This window comes from Pezoporus wallicus, unplaced genomic scaffold, assembly GCF_028554395.1.
Source record: "Pezoporus wallicus isolate ANWC-B61680 ecotype Strahan unplaced genomic scaffold, APGP_CSIRO_Pwel_v1 contig_6923, whole genome shotgun sequence".
Lineage (NCBI taxonomy): Eukaryota > Metazoa > Chordata > Aves > Psittaciformes > Psittacidae > Pezoporus > Pezoporus wallicus.
Window position 1 is genome coordinate 1,264,641 of NW_026637289.1, and position 21,878 is coordinate 1,286,518.

Consider the following 21,878-nt stretch of genomic DNA (forward strand, 5'->3'; position numbering starts at 1 on the left):
ATACTTTTCTCTGTTACACTATTAAAGTTAATGGAGAGTAAGTTTGGGGAAGTCATCAGAATTGCTCTGGATTTACACCTGTGTGACTGAGAGCAGAATTAAGGCCATTAAGATTCTCTGTTTCTGGAAAGATGAAGTATTTTTAAAAGTTTTATAAACCTCATTGTTATCATTTTACTGGAGAGACATCACAATTACTAGATCTCAAGAGGGATCTAGTGATCTAGTTTACCACATATAGTGAAATGATTTCTGTTGCATTTTATAATTTTTAACTGTACAAAGAATTAACAGAATTCAGAAAAGGTTTTAAACTCAAACCTGTGTGTGAAATTTATTCATTCTTTCTTAACGCCAAACTAAGAAAATTAATTTAAAATGTTTTTATATGCACAAATGTGGTTTTTATTTTTAGGTACATAATTATAGAGACAATTAACAAGGAAGATATATTTCTTGATGAGATAGGGCAGAATAGTAGAAAATGGCATTAGTTCTCTTTTAATTCTCAGGGATTGAGCAGTCTGGGACAACAAGAAATGCCTGCCTCAGGTGGGAATTAAAAGCTTTAACATATGAGGCTAAATCCTGTTGCAGCTGAAATCCTCTTTTCATGCTTTACTGTTGCTTCTGCATTTTTATGTGGAAAGTTTCAAAATATCTTTTTAAGATGTTGAAAGCCTTTTAAAAATGTGTTGTATAAAATGCTGAACACAGTCATTTAGTAATAATGTCAATATATAGAACTAGTCCAGTTTAGACATCTTAAGATGCAAGTTTGGAAAAACGAGTTAGGAACTGACTGCTTTCTTTCTCAGTCAGTGCCTCAGAGTGATACAGATTTCCCTTACCAGTAAAATGTGGCTGTAGAGCATCTGAATGGTGTAATTGCTCTGGCAGGTATCGAACATGTGAACTTATAGGTGCCATTTCAAGGAAAATCAGCCACCATGTTTGATGTTCTTTTGTTGCACAGTTGGGAAAAGAAGCCTGCGTGTATTTCATGTGACATAACTTATCAATTCCATGAGCTCTGGAAGCAACTCCTATAGAGATAGCTGGCATGTTCTCTTGACCTCTTCATAGTGAGTGTGTCAACAGTAACTGTCCCTTTATTTCTGATGAATGCAAAGAAGCTGGGAGTTGCTGGTCAAATCCTGCAGTCCTTAACACTTCTGAAGTCTGTATTTATCTAATTAGTGATTATAGTAGGAGATTCCATTTCAAAACTATCATCTAAGTCCATAATCTCCTCAACAGATACAAAATTATAGACTCATTTAAGTTGGAAAAGATCTTAGGATCATTGAGTGCAGCTGTTAACCTCACACTGCCAAGTCTACCACTAAACCGTGTCCCTAAGTATCTACACATCCTTTAAGTCTCTTCAGGGATGTTGAGTCCACGTTTTCCCTGGGCAGCCTGTTCCAATGCTTCATACAGGTGTTTCTGAAACTTTGTGCATTATACCAATTAATAAAGGATACCTAAAGTCATATGACTCTAAACTGATATTTGGAGAAGAATAGGTTACGAACTTCCACAGCAGCCTTCTTCCTTCTTTTCCTCTGCCACTACTTGCTTCAGTGCTCCAACCTACTGCCAGGATGCCATTTGCTGTTTCCTGCTGTTGTGAGAAGCTGGTGTTACTTGTATTTGCTGCTATTTTTAGTGATAAAATAAGGAACAAAAGGGAAATGGAAGTTTTTAACAACTAATTCCCAGTTACCTACTACCCTTTTATCTCATCTGTGGATTAGCTGATCAGTGGGTGTAAAAACCCTGGAACTGGCTCTGCTGAGAGGCAGATAAGGTCAGGCGTGCCTCTTAACTCATGAACAGCACCTCACTGACCCAGAAAGAGTTGAGCTAGTCTTATGCATTGTGCATCCTTATCCACATGGCCAGGAGGCTCAAGCCATCTCTGTGAAGACTTCTGGTGTTACTGAACTATGCTGCTGGGCATATGCAGGCAACTGCAGAGGCACTGAGCCGTGATTTCAAGCACAGCCAGCGAAGGTCTACTTAGTTCTGGCTACCCCCATGACAGCTCAGTGCTGTACCCCAGCTAACTTTGGCTATAGGCTGCAAATGTGGGTACACATTGCAGTGATACCCAGAGCAAACCTGTCTGTGGCAGCCTCTCCACCAATATCAGCTATGGAAAACACTGGTTTTAAAATTACTGCATGCAGAACTCTTTTAATTAATGCTTACATGAGAAATTTGTGGTTGAGAATATTTGTGTGTGTGGCTACATAATGCAAAAAGATTAACAGTAGTAGACTTACTTGAAATCATGGTATAACATTTCATGTTTGAAATGCATGATATACGACTGTTTAAAACATAACTTACTTAAACTGTCACTGATCTTGTATCTGCTTTATCTGAATGGATTAAAGATGTTAAAATATACACATTCTTTCCACACCATATTGATACTATTGGAGCAAACCCATCTTTCATGTTATTTAATAAAAAAGACCTCACTTTGTAAATTGTTATTTTGGGAGTTCTTAACTCTCAGTATATAGAAAACCCTTTTGTTACAACACATGAAAGTATATCCAAAGCATTCCTCTGTGAGGATGCATTTCATAAGGATTTTTATGTGATTATGTGAAAAATAGTTTCCCTCCATGCCTTTAAAGAGGGCTGAGTGGATAGCAGAGATAAGGTTTCATGGAAAGGAAAAAAGAATGGAAGCAACATTGTCGAGGTTGTTTTTTAAGAGCTACTTTTCGTGTAGTCCTTTCCATTTTTTGTGGAGAAAAAGACTGCATCTTGTGCATTTTGAGCCATCTTTCTGATTCATTGTTCTTGATTCTCAAAAAAAAAAACCCCAGCATCCACTTTCCAGTAAAATATTAGCAGATTTTAAACAAATTTATTTCCTGACAAACTTAAGCTCAATTGTATCCCGACAGGCCTGATTTATCAGGCAAATGCCTTACGTTGTTTGTCAGCTTCTTTGTTGGGGGGTGAGGGGGAGGGGAAACCCAAGCAACAAAAGACCGTAACCTATTGTTATTACTTCTGCAATACACCGGGGGAAATAGATTGATTTAGAACTAACCACAGAAAACTAGTCAATCTGATGCGTTTACAACGGAGCATTTTTGTGTATTTATTTGTAACAAGAGTAAACATCAATATTAGACCCTGTGTGTTATTGGAAGCCTTGAAGACAGTGGGTTTGTGTCAGCATACTGCTGGGGCTATCTGTAAGATGAAAGAAGGCAAGCTTAAAAAAAATGGAGGGACGTTGTTTTTCTCATGAAATTGAAAGTCTCCAATCTCTGGTATTTTATCCTGTGTTGTAGGATTTGGAGGACAAATAGATAGGTGAGCATTTTTTTTTTTACTTCATCTTTATTTCTTATGGGGGTTATCCTTTTTTCTTTTTTTTTTTTAAAGGCTGTTTCTGCTAATCTCAAAAAAGTAAAGCACAGGAAATTTTCAAACTGAATTTCACTGAAGAACAACAGTCTGTAATTAACTTTCCCAGCATGTTGCCTCTGCTCAGTATTTTGCAAGAACAAGGGGTTCAGGGTAGCAAATACTCACAGGATCAGTGCAAATCTGAATGTGGCCCCAGTGTGCTGCTTTCTGACTTGATAGTATGCCATTTTTCAACATACTTTGTTAAAAATAAATACAGTTTTTAAATTTATCTGATTTTTTTTCATGGATTTATAAATGAGGATGTGAGTGGTTTTATGCCTTAGTGTGACCCTGCTTGTTGGACACACCGTAAATGCTGTGATGATGATGCTAAATGCTCCATTCTCTGGTTTATTTAATAAGATAATTTCACTTAACCTTAAAGGATTTTTTTCTGTATTATTTCAGTATTTGGTATTTTGAATACTAATACCTTATTAGCATGTTGTCAAAGCTACCTGTATTCACTCCTGCATTCAGCTACAGCTCAGGAATTAAAGGTTGATAAACAAAATGGCATAAACCCCAGCAATGTGCATGTGAGCAGAAACATTCCAGCAATTTCCCTCTCGGATGGTGCGGGTAGAATGGGTACATTCAGTGAGTCTTGTGTATGTCTCATTGACTTGCCAGCGATTTTCGACCTCTAAAAACAAAAAGCTGGGCCACGTTTCTGTGTGTTAATTCCCCTCTGGGTGCGGGAAGCGGGGCACGGCTCAGCAGCAAGGGAGAGCAGCCATGCATGCCTCTCTCCTGCACCCCATGGTTTTTTAAAATAGCATAGGCTGGCTTGATTCCTCCTGGGATTTAACACTGCTTAAAAGGTTTGGGGGAAGGGAGAAATCTCCCAAACCAATTCCTGCAAGGGAATCCCCAGTAAAAGCCGTGGAGGAAGAAGTGAGATGCCAGAGGAGCTGGTGCTCAGTGTGGAGCTGCCAGATGGCCACTCTTTGGGGTGCGCAGGGTTCCCCGTAGCATTCCACCCTTCCCCTGCTATGTGCTGCTGCTGCTCCTCCAGCTTGTTCACCTGACAGCCAATCAAACTTTATTTTGCAGGGATAGTTGCCGCCTGATTGTAAGTTGCACTAATTGCGTCCTCAGATATTAGCATTTCTTGCTTTAAAAGGATGATGTCTGCATGTGCTATTTATTTTAAGGCATAAGGATAATGCCCTTTTTCATACTGGTTTTTAAGTGTAGGTTTCTCAGGAAGAAGGATTTTTGCATTATACCTGTATTAAGCAAAAAAGTGATAAGCGATCCTTTTACAGTATAGTAACATATGAGAGGTTCTTGTTTAACAGCAATCACCTGTGATCCTGCCAGTCTTTGGAGTGCTGCTGTGACAGATTTGATATCCAGGATTTGGTTGCTGGAATACTTCAGTAATCTAGTAAAATATACTTGTATTTATCTCAAAGACAATTTGAGATCAGCAGATCCTCAACAGTCTAGAAGACTTTCAGCTTTGCAGAGGTGTTGGAGGTTCTTCTCACTTGCCCCAGGTGGTGCCTGTGCAAACGCACGCTTCCTTGAGCTTTTCTAGGTGTTCACATTGACAAGCAGAAGGTGTTCCCATGTACTGCCCCATGGCCTGATTCTCAAGCCCTTCAATTGTAAAACATCCTAGTTTTGTCTAAGATCCATATTTCTTTTATATCATGGATAGCTTAACGTCCCTTACAACAAAATAGGGTAGTTCAGGCAACCTACTGTATGTTCTGTCTACAAGAACTGGTATTTTTTTAGATACGTTGTGAAAGTAATTACTAAAAAAAGACAGGGCAGCACATTTAGATACAATTTTAAAGATTTCCTTTATGCTTTAACTGCATAGTAGGCATTCAGTGTATTGTAAAAACATCCCTTTTGCACATGCTGTTGGAATACCATGCTGTTTTTCAAAGCATTAACATTGCTAGGTGGAGTATTTTAGCCAAGATGCAGCTTCTTGTTGTGTGATAGCGTTCAAAACGGAAAAACGAGGAGTTGGTGTAGGGAATATCCTGGTGGATTATTTTAGTCTTCCTCTGACTATACCCACTTTCTTTCCTTTACTATCCCTGTTAGATGTTAACCCCTTCTCTCCCCCTCCTAAGAAAAAGTCAGTCATCAGGGAAATTTTAAAGCTTTTTTTCCCCAACAGATAATAGTGTAGAGCCACATAAATTATTCTCTACTTGTCATATATATTGGATTATCAACTAAATCATATTATAAAGCAGCATGAAGAAGCAAGAAGTAGTGTTAACCCTCCTTACTGCTTAGCTCAGCTTGTTATTGTGCCGAGCGTATTTGCAAGGCAGGGGTATTGTCATTTTAAAAAGAGATAGAGCTAGAATGTGCTTCCTAAGTAGGAGTTGACTGCTGGGACAAGCAAAAAAAACTGAAAACTAAAGAGTGTTTTGTTTTGCATTTGCATTTAGTTGTGAAATTGAGTATTTCTAATGAATCTAGAATCTGTGCTTTTTGCTTGCTCATGTTTCCTTTAATATTTATAGTTTCATGTAATGAGATCCATAGTGAAGGAGAATTTAGAAGTGTGTTCTAACCTTGCTACATGCTCTCTTCTTTCTTTCTTTGTAGGTATGAATGTTACTGTTTTCCTGAGAATACTGAAATACAGCGCTACACAAGTTCCTTGAAGTGTGCCTTTATTAAAATGTTTGTCTTTTTTTAGATCAAAAAATCACCCTGAGTTACCTTCCTGTCAGTGCCATAATAAAGAAAGGATTACTTGTTAGGATAATTGCCATCTCTTTATTTACCCTGTTGCATTATTTTTTGAGCCTGAAGCTACCTAGTAAATCATGGGAGCCTACTGTGAGAAAGACAGTCCTATTTTAACAAATCTCCTTGCTGTTGCTTTTTTTAAGGCTGCTTCTACTGTAATTGCAATTTCAAGGGCATTTTGTGGTTTGTTCATCTCATTATGTAATCTACATAGAAACTTTTACCTTGTGTTGAAGCTAACGTATATTATTTTGATGGTGTTTTTGAAGTGAAGAAATACTTGTTACGGTTGTACTAATTTAGAATTTGTGAGAACATACTGAAGTGAGAATTTGCTATTTTTTTTGGCAGCAGCCAGCTCGTGTATTGTTCTGTATATTTATGTATATAGAGATGTGGATGTTTAAGCTTGTGTGTGCATATCATGTGCTATCAGGTTTCATTGTGTTGTAACCTAAGTAATACAGCAGAGAGGAGCAAAGAGTTGAAGGATTTTGGACAAAAGAGTTAATGCTATATACCATAATGCATGTGGATGGGGCCATGTGGTATCATTTGTGAGCTCTGAGGTTGCTGACCATTTCCATTTTGGTGTAAATCCCTTAAGAAGGAAGGCATTTCAGAGTGGGGTGTGATCTGTTCTTCTGGTTAGAGTTATTGACAGGGTAAATAGTTAAAAGAACTGAATAAATACCACCCTCCTGTTTAAGTCCAGGCACAGCCTGGTTGGCACATACATATTCTAATACAATACTTTAGCCAGATGCTCCAGTTGGTTGGTAACAAAAAACATTCCTGAAAAGCCAAATCATAACTTAATCACAGTTGCTTCTGATAGAGATTTCTTTTATGGTGACATTTTAGCGTGATGTGAATAAAGGCAGGGAATTACAATATTTTGCAAATAGGATGTATTGATAAATATATATGCAAAAGGTGACAGAGGCCCCTTGAGTGGAAGCAGGGGCCCTGACAGCAGGTTCTTGGTCAATTGGTGAGGTGAAATGGTTCACTGAATTGGATAACACAGTGCATACCATAGTGACTGATTAAATTGATTTGTCTGTGGCAGCCGCCTACCCTGCTCCTGAGGCTCTTTAACCTATTTTCAAACTTCTTTAACTATTCTAAATACATGCAGTATTAAGGGAAAGAAGCAAGTGCAAATGCATGCACAGCTGTAAAATTCTGTAGTCTGAATTAAGATAAAATCTCCAGTTCCCAGAATGTCTGCACACTCCTGTGTTATACTGTATTATACTATACTTAGCCCAGGAAGAGGACACTGCTGGAAACTGGTGAAGAAAATAAGAATAAACATAATTATTTAATATAACCTAAATGATAACAAATACTGCAGTTGTGAATTCTTAGATGTATTTATTATGGGATAAAACAGTTCAGGAGTTTTGTTGTTGCTGTTACTTTGTTTCTGTAATTGCAAGTTTTGCTTCCATATTATTTTGTCCGCAAAGTGTTCAGAAAGCTTGTGAGGGAAACGTACTTGGGTGAATGCCAGTTAAGAAAGCTGAATGCTACTGTTGAGTGGGGGTCACTAATTTGAAGATAACTTCAGTGATTTGGGGGATAGTAGTCAGATGGATATTGTTTAATAACTTGCCTTTTTAATTATAGGGGGGGAAAGCTTGATGTTTGGTCTTAGATCAGATGTTTGTGGTTTACAAAATAGTCCATAAGTACTTTCCCTTCCTATGATAGGGAAATCAATACTAAATGATAATAGGTCTTGTACATGTTATTCTCAGTTGAAGTGAAGCTTTATATTCTGTGTCTCTTCATGGGTTATTTTGTAGAATACGCATAGTCTTCAGATTCCATTGACAAAGCACATAAACCTTCAGTGCAGTGGAACCAGTTCCATAAAAATGGAACCGGTTCACCTAAAATATGTTATTGCAGTTGTTACAGAAGTTCAGAGTTCAATATAAGGGCTTTGGTTTCTTGATTCTTAATAATTTTTATGGAAGATATGACAATTTAATTACAATGTTTTCTGACAGTATAATGAAGTTCTGTTCATCATTTAACTTTCTAAATTATAGGTCAGTCTTGTGGGACATGACATGTCATAGGCAACTGTTTTTTCATTTGTCTGTGAAAATAAAGATATGGTTAGTGTCTTGCTAATAGTGAAGAGAAATGAAGAGGGAGGTACTGAGAGATGGTTTCTTGGCATGATTTGCAAATGTTAACAGCCATTTTGCAATCTTTCTTAAAATTATGCAGGTTTTATCAATAGCATTTCTTTGGAAGGAAAAGTAAATTCCGTAGGTGTGACTCCAGCTGTACATACAGCTTTGCATGGACAAAACTTCTTGGCTTTGTACAGACTACTAGTGACCACTAAATACTAGCTGAAAAAGTGCCCTGTTACTTTCCAGGAATCTGAAAATTTAAAATACTTTGATGTGGGCTTGAGCCAGAACATGTTGCACTATTTTGTCTGTACAGTGAGTTATAGTTACAGTCTTTTTTAATCATTCAGCTGACTCCACCAGGTCTAAGTATTTGTGCAGTCATTTTTTAAATTAGCTGATGGTTAAGGCAAAGCAAAAAAAAAGTTATTGGTTTAGTGCTCTCCAGTAGCATGTTGGATTATAATAAATCAAATGTCTATGCAATCAGTGCAAGCTTTATAAAACAAAGAAACAAGAAACCATAGAAAAATAGCCAAAACAGAAAACTCAGTGGTAAATATGTCTGGCACAGGGTCACCATGCCACAGGCATGTAATGAATTTTTTGTATCATGCGTTACAGTAATGTAATCCAAGGATTACATACTGTAGTGTGTTGCAAAGTAAGAGGATTGAGTAAGGAACTGCTGGGGATTTCATTAGGGTTCCCCTGGCTAACAAAGTTAACAGGAGAGCATTTGTGGCTTTTGGCCATTTTTGAGAGCTGGAGAGGAGGCTCTCTGCGCCCATCAGCTCCGTGTCCTGTTGCAGATGGCACCCTGGGTCACAGCCACTTGCACGCGGCTTCGGAATTTCCAGAGAAAACAAACAAACCCTTTTTTGTGACTCTTAACGGGGCCCTATTTATTTTCTTTTGAATTGAAACCGTAAGTGCCATTAGGAACCCTGTGCAACACAAGCCCTGTAAAAGCTTGGCCGAGCCTTGCCTCGCCGTACCTTGGCTGAGCCAGAGAAGGGAAGAGGCCGGGCGCTGGGCGAGAGCCCCGTTAGTGACAGGGGCACCGAGTCCGTCGTCCACGTTTGGGTTTCCCTGCCTAAAAGCAGCTTCTGCTGCTGAGTATCTCCTCTCTGCACGTTCCTTTATGGCCCCGACTGGCGACGGGTGCACCCAGGGTGAAGCGCCTCGGGGTGGGGAGGCCGTCGCTGGTGACCGCCTCGCCTCGCCTCCGCGCCCCGCATTGCGATGGCTGTCCTGCCAGGCGCTGAAGCACTCGCGGGCGTTTAGTGCCCGGGTGGAGAGAGGTGCCGGCGGCGCGGCCGTGTGCCTGGGTATCTGGTGCCCTCTAGTGGGGCGGGCCAAAGAGTCAGGCCGGGAACCGGCAAACGGCTCGCTCCCGAGTGCAAGGCGGGTTCCGGCACCGGTGCGACGAAGGGGCACCTTCCAAGCGACTTCCTTAAAAAACAAAACTCACGCTGCTTCACCAGCAGACCTTGCGCACGCTCGCCCTGAGCTTACTCAATATGACACCTCTTACCGTTTAACACTGCATTTTATAACTGGTTGTCTCTCTGTTTTTAGATGCTACAACTGTGGTGGCCTGGACCACCACGCTAAAGAATGTAGTCTACCTCCGCAGCCAAAGAAGTGCCATTACTGTCAGAGCATCATGCACATGGTGGCTAACTGCCCCCATAAAACTGTCTCGCAGCAGCCCACCAGTTCTCAGGGAAGACATGAAGCTGAACCACAGCCTTCCACTTCTGCTTTCCTGAGAGAAGGGGGAGGAATGCACGGCTACTCGTCTCCATTGTACTCTCAGGAGGGCAGGTCGGAAAACTCAGAGCGCTCGGGCAGGTCACCACAGGAAGCTTCATCGAGTAAGTTGTCTGCGTCACCCGAAGAACCGAGCAGAAAGGGGCCTTCTGTTCAGAAAAGGAAAAAAACTTAACGCATTTGTCATAACTTTCCATTTTCTTTATCCTCTTGGGATGTCTACCTCATGCAAGTACAGGGGAAATAATTTCATTACCAGTAGCTGACCTGGAATTTTAACTACTGTTGAGGAACTGTGAATTTTTTTTTCTTTAATAGACAAATCACTCCAAGCAAAATACATTTGAGCAGGGTGCATTACGTTTTACCTTCTGTATGTGTGTGTGTGAGTGTGCACGTGCGTGTGTGTATGTGTACATATCTATACATTTTTTTTCCATCAGACCTCTCCAGCTCCCACAGACATCACTGTGAAGCAATAGGCACAGTATCCACAAACATTCCTGAACTCATTCCTATAACCTGTTTCCAAATGTGTTCAAAACCAAACAAGAATACGCAAGAAATCTCAGTCAGAAGAAACCCAAACCTGATAAGCCACACACAGAACTGAGATCAAGACTGTTACTTCTCTTGTGATCTAAAGGTTACTTTCATATTTTAAAGCTGCCATATGGTACTACAGATACTAAGACATCCCCCATACCATCAATTTAGGTTGTTTTTTTTCTAAGCTCCAGAAAGCATCAGAACCCCTCCCTCCCCTGTTCCCATGCAGGGCAGTGTCATGACTCAACATGGCTCTCATTGCCACCATCCTTTGTGGATGAGGAGTTCAAAGCTCCAGAAAAGACAATGAATGTGTAGTTTCTGTGCTGGTTTCTCAAAAATTTTTGTTAAATTAATATGGTTGTAACTGTAATTTAGATGACTGTTGTGTAAGGGAGAATGTACAACTTGTTACCAAACTGACCCTATTGAGTAATATCAGGATACCATCCTGTTTAACCCTTTGTATTTTGTGAACATTTAGGGGACCTTGGTGGCAGTAGTAGCAGCAGCAGCAGCAACTTCTCTTGGTTCCAAGTAGTGCCCCCCAGTTTGAAGTTACTTCCCCTTGTTTTTTGTTGAAATGCCATGGAAAGAACTTCCTAGGGATTTTTGTTGTTATATGTTCTGGTTTTAAAGAAAATGAAATGCAAAGCTAATGCGATCTTGGGATAAATAGTTTCTTAAGAATAAAGGTAGGTGGGTGCTTGGGGTTGCTCAGCCAGCCTCACTTGCTGATGATACAGCACGAGTATAGTCAAGAGGAACAGGTATCTGCTGCAGACAAGCCTAAGTGAAGAGACCTCCAAATTTGCCAGAAGCCCTGGGCATCACCTGCTTCTTGTGAACTGGGGGCTGTTGCTGACCAGCCTTGGTCCAGAGTACGCTGGGACCACACACTTCTGCATTAAAAAGGAAAAAGGCTGGTGGCCTCAGAGTGAGACTCCCTGGGCTGCAGCCCTTGCTCGGGGTTAATAGAGTTGGAGCCTATCAAAACTTCAAGTCGCTTTCCATTTGTAACTTCTGAATTACCAAGTCATACGTAAGATAACGTACTTTGACAAATCCCATTGTGGATGTAAGTTAATTAGAGAAACCTGTATAATCCTTAACATTGGCAATAAACACAGGCTGTTAAAGCTTGGAAGTGCCGGGTAGGTTTAAGCTTGGATAATCAAACTAAAGAAACAGCCTGCATGAAAGGCTACAGCGAGCCAAAGTCCTACCCGTGGTAACTCTTTTGCAGCCACTAGTTACAACAGGTATGTGACTGGCTCATTACATGGCCTTCCCCTTCCCACTTGTCCTGCCAGATGAGACTTTTACTGTTGCTGCTGCTGCTTCAGTAAACAGGTAGTAATCAAATGCCTCAGTGAAGGGCACAATTTGAAGAGAATTATTTTGTGTGAATTCCCATGCCAGTGTTTGCGAGAATCTTGATGGTTTATACTGAAGTTCTCAGTATGCTAATGCAAAGCTTACCTTTGACGATATTGAATGTGATATATCTATAGAGAAGAACTTCCTTGCCTTACGTAAGGATAGTAAACTTATTTAAATTATGTAGACAAATCAAAGTGGCATTGCTTAACCTTCTAGCCGGTGTAAAAACCAGGTTAAACAGCAAAGATGCAAAACTTAGGTCACTTTGAAAATTTAAACCAAAGTTCCTTATAGAAATGGGCAATTGTGGATTTGAAAACTGGTCATTCCCTGTTTATACATGAGAAGTTCAGAGCTGAGAAAAGGAAGTAGTTTCAACATGCAGATTTTTATTGGTGCTGTTAGAAATCACTCTGCACCAAAGTCAGACTGAACTGCTAAGAGCACATACCAAACCCTATCTTATTGTTGGAAGCTTAAGGTTTTATTTTTATATATTAGAATGTGATCACTATTACATAACATACTCAGGACAAAGAACTTTGCTCAGGGAATATACCATGGAATGTTTTGTTTTTTCTTTACAGAATAGTCTGCAGACCTGCTTACTCAGAACAAACCAAATAGTCTTAGACCTTTTTATCTCTATATAAGTATTATGTACTGATATTAGTATCTACCTCTGAGTTGACATAGATCTACATTTCTGATAATCAGATCTCAGCATTTTGTATTATAAGTTCCTGTGAAATGATAAAGTGGTATTCTGTACTGGTTACTTATGTGAACATTTGTGTCTTTACATTCACAGGGTCTGAGTTTTCAGAGACGCTGGGCAACCACAGATCCCGCTGACTTCCAGTCAGAGTTACTGGTGCTCAGCTTTTCTAGGAGGGGAGGGATGAGGGACTGGGGGTGGAGGGGGAGGAATAAAAACACAAAAGCATCAAGCCCACTTTGTTTACATAGGTGACAATAAAATTATTATTCTGTTTACAGCAAAAGGCTACCTCATATTTACTACATAAACACACCTTTGTGCTGCTCTAGCCTTAAAGGTGGCTGTTGATCTATGGTACATACTTTTTATCTGTACTAAATATGTAACTGATAGTTCACCACTGCATACATTATGGCAAATACTTGTTTAAGATGAAGCATCCATTTGAAATTATGAGACGTTTCCAAACATTTCTTTGAAAACTTTTATTTTTCTGTCTAAAGGATTATGGGCACTGTTCATGAAAATAAATACATCTACAGAAAAGACAAAAATGTATATGCCTAAGTCAGACATATAGCAGCAGGTAACTACTGGGCACTGGGCTGCAGTAGGAAAAAATACCCAACAACTATCTAATTATACTCCTTCAGCTCCAGATAAGAAAAGAAGCCTTTAAAGCAGGAAGCACAGACTCAGCTTCAGATTCTTCCTTTATGTCTCAGGACAAAATGAATATTCTACATCATTGGCCCAGCCTATTCACCAGCCTGTCCTTGCCAGAATGCTTCACAATAAAACTCATTTGAGTAGAAATAGTTCAAATGTCTGCTCAGAGGGATGTATTTTTCTCCTGATAACAGTGGAGATAGTCTGGAACAAAAATCTCCTTCCCATTCCTCCATCCCAAAATATTCAATTTGATTTAATCATAAGGGACATGGTGAGGTATTTTTTACTCTCCCCAAGGAGAGGTCATTGTATTTATTTACATGCTACAAAAGTTAGGCCATGAGGGGAAGACTTGTATTTGGAGGAGGAGGAGCCAAATAGCTTTTCACTGCAGTTGATGGTAAATCTGGCATTGCAATACCATTTGCAATATTTTGCTTTTAGCCAGCTTTCAGGGAGTGCCAAACACCACGTTTGGATCCTACCTCTTCCCTTTGCAGGCCACCTTTTTCAGCCCAGTTCTGTTCTGCACCAGTGTTATCCTGGAGTTCCTGCTTAGTCATACTTAGTTTTGTGAATAGAGCCCCATAAAAAGTGTTTATAAATCTTGTAACATTCTTTGTAAGAAGAATTATAAAAGAACATGGGAAATCTCAAATTTAATTTAATTAATTTATCTGTAAGAAATGTTTATCATAAAAAATATATATGTATTCCCCTGTGCTAGATATAAAAGTAATTGGGAAGATATGTACATGTGCAGATGCACTGATTTTAATTTTTTAGAAGTCTTAATGAGATTTGAGTATTGTTTTAGAAACAAGCAGAGCCTTGTTAAATGCATCAATCTTATTTTGCTTAGTGTATCAACAGCCTCTTCTTTAAGATCCGTTGGTTGTGTTACCCCTGTTACAACTGTTGACTGATAAAAAGAGGTTGATCTATGAACATGTTTCTGTTTTTTACATAAACTGGAGCTGTATATTAGCAGCTTCAGCAGTGCTTTTATGAGAATGTTGAGAAGTACCAAGGTATTTGCTACCATTGTCATGGAACCAAATGTAAGAGCAATCATCTTTACAAAGGATAATGGTTTTGACTACCTCTTGGATTGCTAAGTTAAGCAACAACTGGCTGACAAACATCACCAGACTGGCTTAAACTAGTATGTGTTGCTTGTGGTAATAATAACAATAACCATACTAGAGACCAAAGTGAACACTGATTTCTATATGTCTTCAATACTGTGTCTTATCTAGTGTTTTTAAATTATCTTCTGTAGTATAGATTACCTCATTGTCCATTTTGACCTGTATGTTGTTTACAAGGTGAAATAAAAGAAAAATCACTTGAATTTTATGTTTTAAGAAAAAGACAGTGAGTTGAAGTTTTGAAGGTCATTTCACCTGTTTACTGTCTTGAGGGACTAAAGCACTGATTGCCTTTCTACATATCATGTATTTTATATTCTCATTTCATGCCTAATGTCTTTTTTTCCTGTCAGTCATGGATATTGTGAGGTTTAAAAGAATTACTTGATTAAAAATAAAACATATAACGTTGGCATTTACAGCGAACCTTTGAGATTTTCTTTTTTTACTTGGACTTTGCATATGCACCTATGTTCACTTACTTTTAGAAGATTATCTTCAGGGAGAATAATTTTAGTTATACAAGCTGTTGTTGGGTGGAGGGAGCTATAAATGATTAATGCATACCTGGATCCATATTAGCAATGCTGTAGAAGTTGTACCCCAAACCATATTCAGCTATCAAAATTGCACTGCAAGATTCTAGCTTCTGGTATTTGCTCTCTGTGAGAATACAGTGGTCATTAAAGTTATCAGACAGCAGGGTTATTCTCTGGGATGAAAAGCTTTTGGTATTTAAGTCTCGTCCCATCTTTATTACTTCTTCCATAATCTGTAAGCTTGTACCTATCTATTACATATACTATTTTAAAATGATTTGAAGATTGTTTCCTTTTTTAGAAATTAAAGTGCTGTTATCTACCATTACCTGGAAATTCCATCTCTAAATTACATTAAGTGTACCAGTAAATCAGATAGCACTGCCTCATCATACTGTATTAAAATACTTGAGAGCTTGTATATCCTAGCTCTAGTGCCTGTTTTGATACAGGGCTCTACGTATATGCAATTAATAGCAACATTTAACAATCTCAACTAAATATAAGACAGAGATATTTTTCTAATGGTACAAACATTTGCATGAAGGGTTACCATCATCTCCTCTCCCTAATCTACTCTTCTAGTCATGGAAAATTTCATTTATTTCCCCATATCTCCCCCCAGTTCATGGCCTCAAAAAAAGAGTGATATAAACGTGTCATAAACGCATATCCCATAACACACCACTCCCAACCTGTAGCCGGTTTCAACACTTTCCTGGAAAGGGGAAGAGGTGACTCAATCCTCTTGGCTAAGATCTCACACAATTCCCACTTCTTGGGTCAGTCACAAGGAGCAAGGCTTTCTTTAAAATATCTTATTAGTATGCACTTTGAAGAGTGCAGTTCACATGGGGTTATTACACATACTATTGGCCTGCCTGACCCGTGTGTTTCAGGGAATAGAATGGACATCTTGGGCACGCTACTATCTATTCCACCACCCGCAAGATGACACTGGAAGGAGCAAACCACCTCAGGGAGCTGTGAGCAGCTCTGGACACGCACAGATGTAAGAAGCCCTTGGAACAAGTGAAACAGAGAAACCATCCCTCTAACAGTGCCTAATTGTGGCTGAAACCAGAGTGCCTGGAAGAGCAGCAGCACCTAATTCTTCCTATTAGCCTCTGAGACATGCATGCCTCCTTCCCAGAGCATCTAGAAGTCAGTGGTCTTTATTCTTTCAGCAGCTCCCTCAGACAGTTAAGAACGCTTATCTTCACTTTAAAGGCAGAAGTCGAGTTTTGTTCACTAGGCAAAGACATTGTCAGGAATACTTAAATCCACTTCTGCAAGCCAAGAATCCCATCCTAACCTTGCAGAGTTGAGGTAACTGCTACATGACACAAACAATGCTGATTCATGCCAATGAGAAGAAATTCTTGGGTTGAAGCTTCTGAATTGGTCAATAGAAAAAATAATAATCACACCAGCCTTTTAAACTAATTTTAAAAGCACCATTGTCATGTCCTTCCCTGTGCTGCAGGTCTTAGGACACATATTTCCAAGCACAGAATCATAAATCATAGAATAGTTAGGATTGGAAAGGACCTTAAGATCATCTAGTTCCAACCCCCTGCCATGGGTAGGGACACCTCACACTAAACCATCTCACCCAAGGCTTTGTCCAACCTGGCCTTGAACACTGCCAGGGATGGAGCATTCACAACCTCCCTGGGCAACCCATTCCAGTGCCTCACCACCCTCACAGTAAAGAACTTCCTCCTTATATCCAGTCTAAAGTTCCCCTGCTTAAGTTTTAACCCATTACCCCTTGTCCTGTCACTACTGTCTCCCCAGCATCCCTAAAGGCCCCCTTCAGATACTGGAAGGCTGCTATGAAGTCTCCACGCAGCCTTCTCTTCTCCAGGCTGAACAGCCCCAAGTTTCTCAGCCTGTCTTCATACGGGAGGTGCTCCAGTCCCCTGATCATCCTCGTGGCCCTTCTCTGGACTTGTTCTAACAGTTCCATGTCCTTTTTATGTTGAGGACACCAGAACTGCACACGATACTCCAAGTGAGGTCTCAGGAAAGCAGAGTAGGGGGGCAGGATCAGCTCCTTTGACCTGCTGGTCACACTCCTTTTGATGCAGCCCAGGATACGGTTGGCTTTCTGGGCTGCAAGCGCACACTGTCTGCTCATGTTCATTTTCTCATCGACCAGCACCCCCAAGTCCTTCTCCGCAGGGCTGCTCTGAATCTCTGCTCTGCCCAACCTGTAGCTGTGCCTGGGATTGCTCCAACCCAGGTGTAGGACCTTGCACTTGTCATGGTTAAACTGCATGAGGTTGGCATCAGCCCACCTCACAAGCGTGTCAAGGTCTCTCTGGATGGCATTCCTTCCCTCCAGCGTATCAACCGAACCACACAGCTTGGTGTCATCGGCAAACTTGCTGAGGGCGCACTCAATCCCACTGTCCATGTCAGCAAAAAAGGTGTTGAACAAGACCGGCCCCAACACCGATCCCTGAGGGACACCACTCATTACTGGTTTCCAGCTGGACACTGAGCCATTGACCACAACTATTTGTGTGCGGCCATCCAGCCAGTTCTTTATCCACCGAGTGGTTCACCTGTCAAATTGATGTCTCTTCAATTTAGAGACAAGGATGTCATGAGGGACAGTGTCAAGTGCTTTGCACAAGTCCAGGTAGATGACATCAACTGCTCTACCCCTGTCCATCAGTTCTGTAGCCCCGTCACAGAAGGCCACCAAATTGGTCAGGCAGGATTTCCCCTTAGTGAAGCCATACTGGCTGTCACCAAGCACCTCATTGTTTTTCATGTGCCTTAGCATGCCTTCCAGGAGAATCTGCTCCAAGATTCCAGCCTTTCTGTAACCCTTAGTGGCAAAACAAAGTCAGCCTTTTTTAAACAAGCTGTGTTTTTCCCCACAATCTTCAGGACCAGGAGCTGTTTACACAAGCCGCTCATTTAAAAAATACTCTTAGTTCATTAAAGGCTCTATACTTATCTCCTTCTCTCCACACCAGTCATCTTTTCCCTGATAATACAATATTCCAGATGCAAATAATTTCATGTAATTCCAAGTGGCTTATATACTTAACAGTCTTTTACTATATACTTGCGCAGGAAGAATCTCTGCAGTGCAGAGAAGGGAGTTCATTCTCTGGATGTCTTCCTCCTGCTCGTTAGTATTATTTAGGTGATGGCCTGGTTAATTTAAAGACCTTTTCAGCAAAATGCTGTGCTCTGCCCAGTGCATCAGTTGCCTGCAAATGCTGTTGCCCTCCAGGATGACCAGCTCTCTCAGGAGAAGGTTGCACTGCCTCTTATTTTATTGCAAGTGTTGCCCACTGCATGGTTACAGAGCAGTTGTTATCAAGCCTGTTGTGGTTTAAACCCAGTCAGGTAACTCGTTCACTCACTCCCCCCCTTCTTTCCCTCCCCCTACTCCAAGAGGGACGGAGAGGAGAATCGAAAAGAATGCAACTCCCACGGGTTGAGATAAGAACAGTTTAGTAACTAAGGTATAACACAGATCACTACTGCTATCACCAATGATAATAATGATAAAGGAAATAACAAGGGAAGAGAATACAACACCTCACCACCAGCTGACCGATAACTCGCCCCCCAAGCCCGACCAAGCTCCAACCGATACCTCCTCCAACCCTGCAGACTCCCAGCCCTTCCGGCTAACTCCCAGTTACATCCTGGGCATGACGTGCTGTGGTATGGAATACCTCTTTGGTCAGTTTGGGTCAGGTGTCCTGTCTCTGCTTCCTCCTGGCTTCCCCTCCTCCCTGGCAGAGCATGAGGCTCACAAAGTCCTTGGCCAAACCAAAACATTACTATCAGCTCTGTTCCCAGGCCGAAAATCAAAACACTGCACTGCACCAGCTACCAAGAAGGGGAAAAATGACTGCTACTGCTGAACCCAGGACATTATCCACCCCTTATTCCATACCATTCACGTCATGCTCAGATCCCACATTTTCAATATACCATCACTCTTATCTCGGTGCACTCTTATCTTAGTGCACGGACCAGTCCCTATAAAGCTGCTGAGTCCATCTGGTCCATGATGTCACGCTCCATCTCTTGTAACAGTCTTTCAGAGCAGGAGAGACTGTGTGCAGTGTTCACACTTGTGAATAACCTGGGCAATAGTGTCCATTGCTAAGTCCACCCCTCGATCATGAGTCCATCTCTGTGTTGCATCTCTGCTCTGATGGCCTGAAGTGCCATGGGCCCACCAGGCTCAAAATAATTCACTGTCCCCTTCAGCAGTTTCTGCAGCTTGTTGCTGGGGACTCCATACAGCTGCCTTCCATCTCCGACGCTTCCAAAGCACTGGAGGGGCCCAGTGGACTAGATACTTGCCCATACTGTCACACACACCCTGCCACTCATGACTGTCCAGCCTTGGGGAAAACCTCTTGGTCCCCCTATATTGTCGTCTAACCCCAGACAAGACCCAAACCTGACTCTGCTTAACTTTTGAGATCAGACAAAATGGTTGTGGGTAGAACACAGTCTGTTTGTGTGCCAACATGCTGATCCCCATCACAATCAGCAGGCAGGTCCCAAGGATACCCAAAGGCCATTCAGAGCCTTCAGAACTCTCAAACGATGCTGCTGTGCTTGTCACTGGGGCTGGTGTAGCTGCTGTGCTTGCCGGCTCTCCCACCGCCGGCTTCTCTTTTCCTGAGTCCAGCTCTTCCTCCTCTGCCTTGCGGGGAAATGCTGCGTGGTCTCCTCCATCCTCCTGGGGCTCGGCAGGCGGCTTCCGGGGAATGCTCTCGGCCGTCGCGGGGCCGGGCACCTCCGCGGGGCTCGGCTCGGCAGCGGGGCTCGGCTCCTCCGCCGCCTTCTCCCTCTGCTCGGCAGCCGCCTCCTTCCTCTCCTCGACCGCCCCGACCTCCTCCACCGGCAGCCGTCCCCTCGCGGTCTCCGGCCCCGCTCCCGCCGCCGCTCGGTCCCCGGGGCCGCTCTCCCGGGCCGGTTCGGCTGCCGCCGGCTCCCGGGGCCGCTCCCCCTCAGCTCCCCGCAGCCTCACGAAGATGGAGAGTAGGGCGAGGGCCAGGGCGGTGCAGAGCAGCCGGACGGCCAGGTACAAGTCCACGGCCACGTCCGTCCCGCCCTGCTGCTGGAGCCCGCCGGTATTACAAGCCATTGCCATAAAGCACAGTGAGACAAGAACCTTAGCCCAAGCCCCACACTTGATAAACACTAACACAGCAAATACCGGCTCTAAGTAAGTTACAACATTCTGAAGCTGTGATATCAACAAGAACAACTCTGAGAGCCAATAAATCAGCATTGTGATGAGTGACTATTAATCCAGTCAGATCTGTCGTTATCTCAACCCTTCGTGCCCCACGTTGGGCGCCAAAAAGAACTGTCGTGGTTTAAACCCAGTCAGGTAACTCGTTCACTCACTTCCCCCCCTTTCTTGCCCTCCCCCTGCTCTCGGAGGGACGGAGAGGAGAATCGAAAAGAATGCAACTCCCACGGGTTGAGATAAGAACAGTTTAGTAACTAAGGTATAACACAGATCACTACTGCTACCACCAATGATAATAATGATAAAGGAAATAACAAGGGGAGAGAATACAACACCTCAGCACCAGCTGACCGATAACTCGCCCCCCAAGCCCGACCAAGCTCCAACCGATACCTCCTCCAACCCTGCAGACTCCCAGCCCTTCCAGCTAACTCCCAGTTACATCCTGGGCATGACGTGCTGTGGTATGGAATACCTCTTTGGTCAGTTTGGGTCAGGTGTCCTGTCTCTGCTTCCTCCCGGCTTCCCCTCCTCCCTGGCAGAGCATGAGGCTCACAAAGTCCTTGGCCAAACCAAAACATCACTATCAGCTCTGTTCCCAGGCTGAAAATCAAAACACAGCACTGCACCAGCTACCAAGAAGGGGAAAAATGACTGCTACTGCTGAACCCAGGACAAAGCCCCAGGCCCATTTTCAGGCTGCTGATGCTCAGTTAGCATGCAGCTGGTTGGTTTTTGTTTCCGGGCCATTCAATACTTGCTGTGCAGCACTTAGATATTCTAGATATTCAGGGCTGCAGCAGCAAGCAGTTCATAAACCAATGAAGATGACCTGGCATCATTACTCCCATTTTACCAGCCAGGAGAAGGTGGACTAGGCAAAAAGTAACGAGCATTGAGCTTGGGTGTCCATCCATTTGTTTTAAATAATCCAAAATTCAAGGCTAGAAAGTATGTCCTTTCCCTAGTTTGTCCTGCTGCATGACACAGGCTATTAAATTCAGGGCATTAGCTATTGTATTGAATTTTAGCACTCAGCTTTAACTGGAGCCTTGTTTGCTTGGCTGCTTTAAGCGTATTTTCCAGCTGGGCTTCAGATCAGGCCTGAACATTCCTGAGGGAAAAAAAAAAAGAGATGCTCTGCTCCGTGACAGCTTGTTTTAATAACCTGCTGCTAACAAGCAGGGCCTCATTTCCAGATCCTCTAGCCTCAAATTCCAGCTCTTTGTCCATGAGAGTAAAAAGTCCCTTTATGCACCAGTGAGAAAATGCAAAACCTTTTGAAAAAAAATAAAAATGAAAAGATAGACAAGCCCCAGTACCTTTGGGGTTTGCTTGGGTTTTTTGGGGGGTGGGATGGGATGGGAGGGTTTAATGAGGAGTTGTCTCCTCCTTTAGCATCACTTTGAGGAACTTGCTACTCTCATCCCCCACAGCCCTTCAGCTTTGATGCTGGAATAGCATATCCAGCTCTGGCTTTAAAACCAGCCTTCTGCCTCT

The 21,878-nt window shown here is 42.1% G+C and overlaps 1 protein-coding gene across 9 annotated transcripts in view; it reads left to right on the forward strand.

The window, feature by feature from the left end:
* The window catches only part of LIN28B (lin-28 homolog B), a 100,241-nt gene extending 85,234 nt beyond the window's left edge, over positions 1-15,007 (forward strand). For 7 of the 9 annotated variants that reach the window (XM_057404678.1, XM_057404679.1, XM_057404673.1 and 4 more), the window contains one exon: positions 9,918-15,007. In XM_057404678.1, coding sequence (XP_057260661.1) covers positions 9,918-10,287 — 370 coding nt within the window. In that variant the 3' untranslated portion in view covers positions 10,288-15,007. The remainder of the gene's footprint in view (positions 1-9,917) is intronic. The other 2 variants (XM_057404676.1, XM_057404677.1) reach the window with 2 other exon arrangements.
* Positions 15,008-21,878: the final 6,871 nt, after the last annotated feature.